The sequence below is a fragment of the Tachypleus tridentatus genome, chromosome 1 (assembly GCF_004210375.1).
Source record: "Tachypleus tridentatus isolate NWPU-2018 chromosome 1, ASM421037v1, whole genome shotgun sequence".
Taxonomy (NCBI): Eukaryota; Metazoa; Arthropoda; class Merostomata; order Xiphosura; family Limulidae; genus Tachypleus; species Tachypleus tridentatus.
The window spans coordinates 136,928,914-136,942,847 of NC_134825.1; the positions used below are offsets into that span (position 1 = coordinate 136,928,914).

At 31.4% G+C, this 13,934-nt stretch overlaps 1 protein-coding gene across 2 annotated transcripts in view; it reads left to right on the plus strand.

The window, feature by feature from the left end:
* The window catches only part of Cyfip (Cytoplasmic FMR1-interacting protein Sra-1), a 203,359-nt gene that overhangs the window by 13,617 nt on the left and 175,808 nt on the right, over positions 1-13,934 (plus strand). For both annotated transcript variants that reach the window (XM_076454172.1, XM_076454181.1), the window contains exon 3: positions 4,802-4,879. In XM_076454172.1, coding sequence (XP_076310287.1) covers positions 4,802-4,879 — 78 coding nt within the window. The remainder of the gene's footprint in view (positions 1-4,801; positions 4,880-13,934) is intronic.

Genomic DNA, 13,934 nt, shown 5'->3' on the forward strand with positions numbered 1-13,934 from the left:
TAGCAATTGCTTTGAATATTTATATTTCAATAAAGAAATTAAATAATGTTTTATATTAAAATTTTAATTGACCTATAATTTGATGCTAAATTTATTGATATACGTTACTAATATAGTATTTGTTAAATGTAAATGTACAAAACATGAAGGCATGCTGTGTGACCCCTACTCTTCACCACAATTGCTATTGAGTGTCTATTCTATAAATGCTTCTCACTCCCTGTTCTTTCTGCCTGTTTTCTGTCAAACCATTCATACCCATATCAGGTACTATGTCCTATTGGACTGTTTGATATGTCTTTTTTTTCATGGACTTCAGGATACTTGCCTTTGTCTGTTTATACTTTTGTTATACTGCCCTTCCTTTGCAGCTGTAGTCAGTTCCATGAAGTATGGTTGGATTAAACGTGCATACACTATATGACATCTTAGTGTATCACTAATGCATTCTACTCCTACAGCTGAAATTTATCCTGTATAGTCTGACAGAGTTGCAGCATGCACAAAAACATACTTAATGTGCCCTCATCCTGCAGCTTGAGTCTGGTTCCATAGTCTGGCAGTAGAGTTGAAGTGAGCACATGGATACTTATTATTACATGTGTCCTTATTCAACTGACGTGTCACTGTACCCAAAGGAGAGCACCAAAAGATGTGGACAAGATGATCAAACTGGCAGTACATTAAATCTGTTTGTAAAAAAAACAGCATCCTCTTCACAGACAGCAACACCCAAGACCTTTCATCACCATCATCAGTAAATTTAGGTAATTTATTGGCCATTTTCTCTATCTTTTAATGCAAGTCAAAAAGAACAATGGTTCTAAGACTGAGCCCCAAGGTATACTATTTACAACCTTAATTCAGTTTGACTGAACTCCATTTATAACAGCCCTCTATTTTCTTATATCAAGCAACTTTTTTGTCCAATTAGTTTACTCCCTCCCCTAACCTATAGAGAAGTTTCTTTACAAGCCTTTTATGTGGCACTTTGTCAAATGCTTTCTGAAAATCCAGATACACCAAATCTGCACTCTTATTGTCATCTACATACTACAAGCAGATATGCAAGGCAAGATTTTCCCTTACTGAAACCATGATAACTATCTGTTAAAATGCTTAACATGTTAAATGACTTTGAAAGGTATCTTTCATTAGACTTTCAAAAACGTTTCCCACCACTGATGTAAGACTAATAGGCCTCTAATTACTTTGACAACTTCTGTTTCCTCCCTTGAAGATACAAGTGACATAAAGTAGTTTCTAATTTGTTGGTACTTGTCCATTATTCAAGGACTTGTGGCAAGTTGTTTATGTATACAATCCTTGACCTACTTGAAAACCCTTGGGGAAACATTATCTGGCCCAGGAACCTTTTCATTCTTTAAGCTTTCCAATTTTATTTTAATAAGCTCAGAATTTATCCAGTTGTCTTGTTTAACTTTGTTTTCATCTGTTAATTGCTCAAGATGAGAAATAGCATTTAAGTTTTCACTAGTAAAAACTGAAGAAAAAGCAGAAATTAATAACCTAGACATTTCATAATCACAAGATAAAAGGATTTCTTTATCATCCCTCAAAGATCCTCTTCCCATTCTAACATGTTATATACCCATAATATATTTCAAAAACACCTTACTGTTTAATTTTATTTTTAACCAAACATTTTCATACATCCTTTTGGATGTTCTCATTTCCTGTTTGAACATGTCCTGTATTCTAAATTGAACTAATGCTATTAATTAAAAAATAGAAATAAAAAAAACCACCTCAAAGCCAAGTGTAATCATTTATATAGTTATCAAGCTTTTTCTTGTACCCACTTAAATGTATTGCCTGAACTGCATCTGAAGGTAACATGTTCCAAAAGCCAACAGTACTGATGGGAATGTAAAACCCATGTTAGCTGAAGATAATTTCCACCCTGTGTTACATATTACAATTTGAAATAGCCTAAAACTGAGTTAAATGATAAATTAAGAATTTTAAATGTTATATATCAAATTTATAATGCCATTAAGATTTATACACATAGCTTTAATATACTAACAATAATACAATTTATAATAATGGGTATTACAAATAATGATTTTGTATATAAAAATTTTACAAACTAACAAGTAAAGTTGAGTTTTCTATTTGATCCAGAACTTGCCTTTATGTTAGCAACAAAATCTTTGTAAATCTCAGTGCATTTGTAATGAAATAACTCTTCCAAATTATCAATACATTTGGATAGTTGAATGAGTCACTTTAAGTATAGTGGATGCTATCAATAGCATGCATTATTGTTCAGTAGATGTTAAGAGTGCAGACTAGTAAGGGAGGACATACAACTAGTAAATGTGTTATTTTATATGTTGGCAATAATTATACAAGATGCATAGTTAGTAGTATGTTGTCATTACCTTCATATAAGTTAACATTTTCAAAACAGTGACTTGTACAAAGCTTACACATGCATTGTTCCCTTGTTTAAACATAGCATATAAATGATGCTGAAATTAAGTATCTTAATTTTGGAGCACTGACTTCATATGACTATAGCATAAATCACACCAATGACCTCTGACTATTATTTTGTTTCTTTGTTCTTACTATGAAAATAATTTTTAGAAAAGTTTTCATAAAGTTGATACCTATTACAAGTGCATGCCTTTTATGGACAGTAATTATTTTATTTCCTGTTCTTGACCCTTACTTGACTCTCATGAAGTCATGTACAAATTAATAAATCATCTATAAGAAATGCATGTTTGCTATAATTTTGAACGTTTTAATGCAGACAAACAATTATTGATCAAGTATCCTATTTTGAGGTTTTCTATGCTAAAAATCATGCAGATTGTCAGTGTCAAGACTTACCCACTTTAGTTTTTGAAATTGGTAATGTTTGGATTTGATATATGTTACAAAATTTTATTTATCATTGTTGCTTTATTATACGTTTATGAAAGCCAGTTTATTTTCAGTTTAATCTTCAAAGTTAGTTTATATCTACAAGTTATTTAAATGTGTCACAGAGTGTAAAGGTTGAGTCAAAGATAAGTTATCATTGAGCAGTACAATTTGTAAATGGTAATTCCAGTAAAACATTTTGCCTTCTTTCACCAAATAGTTTTTTTTTATTAGTACTGTTCTTTACTTGTGAAAATTTTCAGTTCTTGCCACTGGCCTCCCACCTCATTTCTTCATATCCACATGTAAAAGATTATGCAGCAGCTTTCCACCAACAAAAAACAATTCATTTGGGGTGGCTTTTCTTACTTTCTTGGTTGTTCCCGACTGACTGTTTTTTTGGTCTACCTTGTAGTCCTTCTCTTTTTGCACCTCCTTGAGACTCATCATTCATCAATTTTTCTGCTTTTCATGAAGTGTTTGGCTCCTGCTGTAAAATAAATTTGCAGTGGCTGAGTATGATTGGGTCTGGACATTTCTGGAGTCATTTCAGTGTGCCCCCTCCTGTTTTCCAGTGGAGCATGAGGGGGATCCTTGCCATTGCCACTGATTGTACAGAGTTTTAGTTGATTGTCCATGACATTGTAATGCAAGTTATCCCCTGTTCCATTGTATGTTAATTTTCTTGTGGTTTTTACTATTCAGATAGGGCCAAGTGTGTCAGTTGGGATGCAGGAAGCAACCTTAGTCCCCATTCCTGTTTGTGTAGCGAGTAAATTGTACAGCAGAACAGTTATGAAACTGTAAAGTCTGATTATTGCCTTACCCATACTACACCTCATGCCCTTCTGACCAGTTGTATGTTGGTCATGAATATATTCCACCCTTCCCTGCAATCCATCTGAGCAAAGAGTATACCCTACCTCCCATGAGTGTTGTTTATTTATTAAGCCTTTGCTGGTAAGTGATATGCTCTGTTATCTTTCTCTTTCTGACATTTTGTTTTAAATAGAGCTAATCTACTTTTTCTTATTTGTAATGGCTCCTCCATCACATCATTGTGGAATTATAGCTACCTTGTGCAGAAAGGTAGGTTGATAATTTTGGAAATTAATATCTTTCTTACCTGAAAATGTATTTCTAATAGATGCTTATCTCTCTGTACATCTTCCCAACCTCCCTCCATCTACTGGTGAACATTATTTTTCTTTATTTAAAAATGAATTAATTTTGAGTGTAAGTGCTAATGAGGATCTACTGTGTATGGAGAATTTGTTTTCCTCCTATTGGTGTAGGCTGTTGTTACATGGTAGTGAAATCATGTATTAGTGCCGTTCATGGCAAAATATGTAATTTGGGTGGGAAATAGTTCAAGACCAATGACATGCAATATTTTTATGCCTGTTATAGTTAATATTATGTACATGATATAGCATTTTAACACTAATTCTTGGTATTGAAAAGTCTGATGTTATATTGAAACGTAAAAACTGATAATTGTTAATAAAGATATTTAAAAGATGTTGAGGAATTTTTTAATTTGCAATTCATGAACAGTGTGGTTAGTATAATTGTAAACTATGTAAAAATAAACTATGTGAATCGTAAGCACATAGTAATATGAATGAATATGAGCTTTTAGATGAAAGGATGTTGTTAATGATTCTCTATAACCTTAGCACTTTTGAAAGGTTAACTCTTCTTCTTCAGGGGCAAGCTAATTTTCAACTTGCCTCTGAAGGAGAAAGGTCCTCCTTTCAAGAGAGCTTGTGTTATAGGGTATTATATATTAGTGTTAATTTAATTTCTTAAACCTATGTTTTTCTAATGCCATGTGGTATACATGCTTATTTCAATGTAATGTAAAGGTGATTTTATAAAGAGTAAATTTTCTTTTTTCTAGAATAAAATGCTAGAAGAAGGTGAAGTACATGCTGTGATGTTGTATACTTGGCGTTGTTGTTCTCGTGCTATACCTCAGGTAAAGAAAAAATAATGTTTTTGCTACAGTTTTCTTTAATCATTTGATCTGACTGTATCATTATTTTTAACAGAATGTGAATAGAAAGGTAAATCTTGCTAAATGAAAGAAAAAACAAAAGCCCATTAATTGATTGTTACTGTGTAGTCATTTAACAAATTTAATAATAACTTGTACAAAGAATATTGAAACCAGTTTTACTTTTTAAGGCCAAATTGCAAATCTTATAATTAATATTCAGTTACTTCAAGTGCTATCATATAAATTAAAATTTCCTGCAATCTTGATAGCTGCATTTTAAAACAACACTCAAAAGATGTTTTGGTTTTTTATAAATATAAGAAATCTCATTTCAATGTTAGTTTTTAGAATGTCTTAAAAACAAGGGAGGGAATTAATGGTTTCCCATTCACTTTTAAACTTGATAGTAACATAAGTTTATTAATCTTCTGGAAAAAAGATTAAATTTCTTTGTCATCAGCATACTGGAACTAAAATATTTCCTATATATTCTGATCCACTGTAGGAAGTAACTTGCTTTCAAAATATTCCATAAACACATTTCATAGAATTGGAATAAGGATTGTTCATAAGTATTCCATGTTTTTGTCTAACATTGCCCTGTCTCTATCAGATGTGTGAACCTATGTTTAACTTCATGAATTTTACACTGTCATTAATGACAGAAAACTCTATAACCTGGACACTTTCAAAGTGCTTGGTTTATAGGGTTTTTACCATTGTGTACTAAGTCTTATTGCACCTACTTGTTTTTCTGACATCTTGTACTTTGTTCAGAATTACCTACTTGTTTTCTTATCTGGATTTGTCATAACTAAATATATGCATTTTTAAAGTTTAGTAAGTGCTTGATGTTGTCTGTGGGCTATAGTGTAAGATGTTTTACAGGGTACTGTAAGAGAGAAAGAAAAAGGCAGATATATTATGAAAATAAGTTCTCTGTATAAAATGTTATCTTCAGTATGTGGAGAGGCACTGCAATCCTTTTAACATCTACACAAAACTTTAAAGGATTAAAAAAGGTCTAAATTTTTAGTGCTGTTGGAAAAAGCCCAAAGGTTATTAATGTGTTTTAATACTCTTTATTATTACTTCATTAAAGATGTAATTAGAAAAGTGAGAGATAATATTATCAGGTTTATTTTTTATGTGCAATAAAGCCAATTTATTTACAAATTTGGTTTGTATCATATTAGATTAAAAACTTTATCACATTTCAATTACATTATACAACTTAATACAATCCAACTAAAAATTGAATCTTCTGAAGCTGACTACAACTTTTAATTATAAATTTAGCTTAATTTTTATAGTTGATTTTCTTCTTTCAAAAACTGAGTTTTTTTGCTTTTTTATATCATTGTTGCTTAGAGGTAAACAACAAAATGTGGAATAATGTCAAAATTTGCATATGATTCATAAATGAAGAGAATTTTTACAAGTACAGAAGAAGTTTCAATCGTTTTAAGTCTTTACAGTTTGCTGTCCTCATCTAGTACTTGAAATCTGAATGAATGATATATTTCCTGGAAATCTAAAGCAGAGCAAAACTTTTTATGATCCAAAAATCTGCTAATAACACTTAATACTACTTTGATTTTACTGAACCAAAGTATGTTTGGTTTTAAATGTCAACAACTTTTTACTTTAAAGATCTTACATTTTTAAAAATCTCTCATTTTCAGATTTAACCTTTTACTTTTAAGCTGGACTAATAAATCAAATGATACTTGACTGCTGACAATACTATTAACATTAAGAAGTAAACTTTAATATTCACTATAACTCCAGAAAGAATCCATTGTACCAAATATCTTCAGTTTTGATTAACAAATTTTGTTCTCCTAGCAGTTCAACAGAAAGTCTGAGAGTTTATAACATTAAAAAGTGGGTATTTTTAATTGTGTTGGGCACAAATCCAATTTAATAGCTTTGTGCTAAATAACAGAAAAGTACGTATTTCAAGCAGAAGGACAAGTCAACTTAGATGTATGCACCAATTTGTTAAAAAAACTCCCAATTGCCAATTAGAATTATATAAGTTATGGAAATAAAAATGTAATAAATTTTGGTGAAACTTAAGAACATTGTAATAAGTTAATTGAATACATCTTAGTAACAAATTAAAATTCATTGTATAAATATTAAATAGAACAAAAATACATCTAAATACCATTATACCATACATTTTGATATGTGCGAGTTAAACTTAAAATTTTCCCACATAATAAAGAATCAAATGATAAAACTTACCTCAATAATTGAATTATAAGAATTAAAACCTTCAATTTATGTTAACTTGCATAATATATTTCCTAAAACTATAATCTCTTGGCCTTTATATGCTTGTGTAAGCAAGTCAGATGAGAATAAGTCAGAGGAACTCTTCATAACACAGTCTTTGTTATCAAAACAATAATGGATGTAAACTGGAAACATTCTAACATCTATAACAGGGATTTCCAACAGATGGCACTTGGGCTGCATGTGGCCTGCGAATGCCTATTGAAAAATAACCTACTTTTATTATTATTATTTTTTGTAGTGAAGAAATAAAAATTTTGACTTGCTAGGTAAAAATGCATGAAAGCTCCAACTGACATTCACTAATGAAATTTTAAAATTTATTTTGTGTGCACCTATATGTCTTATTATTTGTCTCTATAATTTTACAGTAATAGCTTTAATAGTAATAGCTTTTAAATTATATCACACACACCTCAGTATATTATACCATCATTCCCCTTGCTAGACAAAGTGGACTTACTCAGCTATATACTCCCTTCCCTCTGCTAGACAAAGTGAACTCGCCTGGCTGGTGGCTGTTGCCAGTCTGTTCATTTGCTGTTGTGGAGGTTAATGTGTTGTAAATTATCACTGTTCAGTTCTGTGGAAAACATACACATGAGTAAAGCTTTTAAGAAACTTAAGATTGACAGTGTTTTAAAATAGTATACCAGGAACATTGGGAACTTGACTGTTTAATTACAAACAATAACGGCAAGTTGCAGTGTTTGGTTTGTATGTAAATTATATCAGTGCCCAAAGAATTTAATGTGAAAAGGCATTATTCAACAACACATGAAGAAAATTTATAAAAAAAAAAATATGAAGGAGAAACTCAAAGTTTAGATTGCAGATTTTAGCAAGAAATTAAAACAACAAACGAGTATGTTTAGCAAGTTGTCAGAAAGTTAGACATCTGCTTTGGATGCTTTGTGTGTCATTTCTCTTGAATTTGCAAAAGCAAAGAAACCTTTTATTGATGGCAGTTTAATAAAGAAATGTGCTATTAAAATGGCCAAGGCATTTTGGGATGCCAAAATTGCTGAGAAATTTGAATTAGTGCTGCTTTTCAATCAATCCATATAAAGAAGGGTCACTGTCATGGGAGAACAATTAGAAAACTCGCTTGTTGGATTGGTTGAAAAAATTTCTCATTTTGTCTTGACGAAAGTACTGATCAAGCATGTGTAAGTCAGCTGTTAATATTTGTACACATTATTCATGAAGATTTTTCAACGAAAGAGGAATTATTGAATGCAAGTGTTCTTCGTGGGACCAGAAAAGGAAAGGATATCTTTGAGGCAGTGAAAAATTCAGTTGATAAAACCGGAGGTTTCAATAAGTGTTCAGCAATAGTGACAGATGGTGTACCTGTGATTATTGGAAAAAAATTAGGCTTTGTTGGTTTTCTTGGAAAATGAAGTAACTTGTCCAACATTTCATTGTGTTATTCATCAAGGAGCTTTGTGTGGGAAATCAGTGAAACAAAAGGTTTTTAAAGTTGTTATTAAAGTTAACATGATAAGAGTAGGAAACAAAGCTCTTTTACATCAGTAGCTGAAGCAGTTTCTGGAGGATATGGAGGCAGAATATGGGGATTTGGCTCTTTACAACCAAGTAAGTTGGCTCAGTGCCTGAAAGAATCTTTGAATGATTCTTTGGAATAAGGAAATAAATCCCTGCATTCCTTGATCAGTTTGTTTCATCTGATACAATGCAATTGGAAGAAGAGCTCAAAAGTAAAGAATTTTCTGAAACAACTGGCTTTTCTCACAGACATCACCACTCACCATAACGATCTCAACCTGAAGCTCCAGGGGCAGAACCAGATGGTATCAGATTTAATGGATTTCAAAATAAGGTAAGACTTTTCAAAGTTTGTTTTGAAAACAACAACTTGGCCCACTTTCAAAGTTGTCAGCAATTAACAGAACAGTTCAAAGATGATGAGCCACTTGATTTTTCAGAATTTTGTGTAAATATTGAAGATATAGATGAGGATAGAGCTGTTCAATAATCTTCTTTGTGTTGACCATCGAAAATCAACAAGCTGACATTCAACTTGAATTATGTGATTTGCTAGCTGATCCATTTCTCCAAACCAGACAAGAAAAAGGACCAGATTTCTTTAAACTACTTTCAAAAAATTGATTTCCAAATCTGCGTGCTTTTGGACAGAAAATTACATCAATATTTGGTAGCACATGCATATGTAAAAGTGTGTTCTCCTGAGACTAGCAACAACAGAACTCCATGTCGACATACCCTCTTTGGTCAGTGCTGCTGAGTGACGTGAAAGTCACATTGAAAATTTTATGTCCTTACTACCTTAAATATCATAGATATGTTTGCTATTCTAGTTTTTTTTATGTGCAACATTTTTTCATTAAATTTATTTATTCCATAATTGAACATGTTTAAATTTCCTTCTCCTTTTCACAATGAAATACATCTTTTTTCACAAATATGCCCGTCGATATGCCTTGTAACGTAAAGTAAGTCGCATTCAGATTAACTCCTTCCTCAATCGTAACTCATTTTGCCATGTTGAAAAGACATAAGTTAATCCTTCCATGGATCTATTTACTCTTTATTTTGCATTACGTGATACACTAACAAGCCCTAATTTGACAAAAATATAATGTTGCCCACCACTAGACTCGTGAATATAGTTGTGGCCCTTGGGAACTCTTAAGTTGGAAACCCCTGAACTATAATGAAGAAGGTCAGAAAAAAGGGACATTTTCATTTTGAGAGTTCACAAAAGTTTAAACAAATGATCTTGCACTATTCATCATTTTAAATTTTAAATTCTTCAGAGAATCTCCAAATGGAAATTTGTCTCTTTCATAAGTCTTGGATTCTGAAGGTTTTTAGTAACAGGATCTTTAGGTGTGAATTCAGTGTCCAGTACCTCAGGCCAAATGAAGAGAGGAATTCATGATTGAACATGTTTTGCAAATGAAATCCACTCTGTAGCCACAATCTGTTAGTTTGTTTATTTTTCATTTTATTGTATCTTTTCCATGATTTTAACTTTATAAAGTAAAAAGTCATTATTAATTCTTTCTCTATGCTTTTCATTTTTTATATCTCATATTAGCTAAGCCTTTATTTGAAAATTTCTTTAATTCAGGCATGAATGTTTTTAATCTAAATTAAATAATACACTTATGAAATAAATATTTGAAGTTATCTTAAATTCATAAAGGTATACTAAATATAACATACTGTAGATCTCAAGAAGAGTTTGCAACTACATTAAATTTGACACACAATTGATATGGGTTTGAATAATAATAATAAAAAAAGAAAGATGAAAATGACACATAGTAGCAACCTTGTGTTGTCTTTGAAATTTATTATATGGGTCTTTTAATATTAGCATTTAAACAACCTTGATTGGATATTTCATTGCTTTTTGTTCATCTCTGTCAGGGCTCAGCATGGCCAGGTGTTTAGGGAGCTTGATTTGCAATATGATGGTTGCAGGTTAAAATCCCTGTCACACCAAATGTTTGCCTTTCCATCTGTGGAGGCATTACAATATGATGGTCAATGCTGCTATTTGTTGGTGAAAGAGTAGTCTAAGAGTTGGCAGTGGGTGGTGATGACTAGCTGCCTTCCCCCTATTCTTATTCTGCTAAATTAGGGATGGCTAGTGCAGCTAGCCGTTGTTTAGCTTTGTGCAAAATTCAAATCAAACACTCACTCATCTCTACCAGATACATGCCACCTTAGTGACTATTCCAGAACATAAAGGTGTTATTCATAAGATGACATTTGAAGATTTACTTCATGTACTGCCTAACATAAAAATGAATGTAGTACATGGTTTCAGGTATTAAAAAAAAACGTCTCATGGCTATGGGTATTAAAAATGAATGGAATACTTGACTTTGAAGACAATAAAAAAACTCATTTCCCTGTTTCTAACCAATTATACCGATTCTGAAGTTATATAATGTTCAATTTAAAGAAGCCGTGGAAGTTATCTCCTCTAAAAGTAGGTAAACTAAAAAGAAAAGAAAAAAATCTTTCATGCAACAACCACCACAAATGTAATCCAAAAGGACTGCCTCCTCCAGCTTTATTAGCTCCCGCTAGTACAGTCGTAAGTCTTCATATTTACAACACTAAAATTTGGGGTTTGATTTCCCTTAGTGGGCTTGGCAGATAACCTGATATGGCTTTGCTATAAGAAAACACACAAACACCAGCTTTATTCTGCTTCATCTAAATGACTAACAGCACAACCTAGCAGATATTTTAGTAGTTAAGTGTGCCTATGGAGATGACATCAAATTCAAGAATATCACTTCAGTTTAACATTAGAAATAGCAAGTTGTTTAATTTAAACAAATTTGAGTACAGGTTAAAGTTTTTAGTATTGTGTGTAAGATCCAGACTATTAAGTAAATGCTGTTATAAGAGTTATACACATGGATGTGATTACATGCTATGGAGATTACAAATTTATAATATAGTAAATTTTAGCTCATGAAAATTATACAGTTCTAAATTTCTCCATTGGGGAGGGAAACAAAAAAATTCTCGGAATTTTAAGACAAAAATTTAAGGAACTTGTGTAAACAAATAAAACATCTGAGCAATCAGTGTTTTTATAAGTACACAATTTAAAACCTATTCTGAGGCAATTAATGGTCTCAAAACAGACACTACATATTTCAATGTATAATGTTGTTATTCTCAAGATTGTGAACTCAAAAATAGAGCAAAATTATATTTACCAGAATTGTTATTCATGAGATGAAATTTACCATTTGCTTTACATACTGAGCATAAGAAAATTACACCATCTGCATATATTCTGACTTGCTGATCCTTTATCTTTATTCAAGATTTGATGTTTGATAATTTGATGTTCATTAATTTTAGTGTATTTCATTACTTCTGTAGGTTCTCTTATTTCTAGCCATCATATTTGGTTTAACCAAAATAAGTTTTTGCCCATTGTATTACATGATTGACTGGTTTAATTTACATTTTATACAGTTAATCCTTTGACTTTATCTTCTTTTAAACATGTGGAATTTAGGTGATCCATAAATTGTATACAGCACATTTGCATTCAGTTGCCAGGGGCAGACTCTACCATATGTGGCATACCAGCAGTCAGTATTCATATAGGAGGTTGCTGAGAATATGTTAATAAAATATGAAAGTTGTCAGATAAAAATAAATATTTTTATTCTTATTATGAAAATCACCTTTTAACTACTGATTCAACAAAGGTTTTTTGAATTCAGATACAAATCTTTAGTTAAAATACTTTATTAAGAAACCTGAATTTGTGTCCACAATAAATTTGTACTAGTTGAAAAACTGTGGTGTTGGGCCAGTAAAGAAATATTTGTAGAAAATTGTTAAGAGTTGTATTATGATGTAATGTCACATGAAATACAAATGAATAAAGCAATTTTTATAATGCCATCAACTTTCTACTTAACATTTTAACTACATGCTTTATGTACAACAGAGATAATAAAGTTCACTGGGAATGCAACAAAAATTGAAGTCAGATAGTTTTACTTCAGGTAATATAAGCCTTTCTTTGTTGAGTTTGTTTCCATGCTGTCAACAAGTGTTTGACACAATTTTGAGTGTCATTTATGCATACAAATAATTTTCCATTCATCAACCTTTTATGACTTACTGATCATGCATTAGATCTTGCATAAGCTCTGCTTTCCTCTCATAGTTCATATTTTAATTTTGATGTACCCATTGAGGTTACTTCCGATGCTACTCTGAATTATTCCCAAGGAGTGATCATTGAGAGGGATTTGAAGAACATTCCCAAGTCAGAGATCCTCCTTGGTTTCTCCTACCAAGTCATTTCTGCTCTGCACCGTATTTCTGCTCACAAGGATGGAATTATGCTGCTGATCAATGTCTTAATTTTGATGTTTTCATCACCATGTCCATCTACTTCTGTCAATTCAAGTTATCTGAACTGTATGGTACAGCCATAAATTCCTAACCCTCTGATGTTTGGACATTTAGAGGTATCATGTCATGGTTCTTTGTGTGCTCACTGGTGGTAAATGTGAGTGCAAACTGGCACCACACTGCATTAACTGCATTTACCTTTCATTCTTGCCCTAGGTTGTTTGAGGAGAGAGGCACAGCTTTCACAAACTGTTAACAACATGTATAATATTAATACCCAACAGTCAAGTAAAATAGAACAAAATGAAAAGGAAGGATTGTGTTTTTCAATGATTTATCAAGTTTCGGAAAAGATAAACTGCAAATTAAAACTTAGTATTTGGTAATTACTATTAAACAAGGTATACAGTGACTTGCAGATTTTTAACATTTATTGATCAATCTATGAAAAATATTTTTCCTTGTGAAAACTTAAAGCCTACCATTAGTTATAAAAACAAAATTTCAATTGGTCCACTATTACACAATTATAAAATATTTTTAACTAATTTAAGTGCAGATGAAGTTAACTTGCCTTGTGAATGTGAAAATAGTTTGTTATACTTTTCATAAACATATTATTACTGGTAACTTAGAAATTATAAAAGATAAATTATCATGTGAAGTACTGAGAAAAGGATCTAAATACTGAAGTGTCACAAAATGTAGTAAGCAAAATATTTTAAAATTATTGAAAACAATACTGATCAATATATTTTGAAACTTAACTATAATACATCTTATTTACTTAGATGGTTTATGGAATGAAAGTTTTATGTATTTAAAAACAACAAAA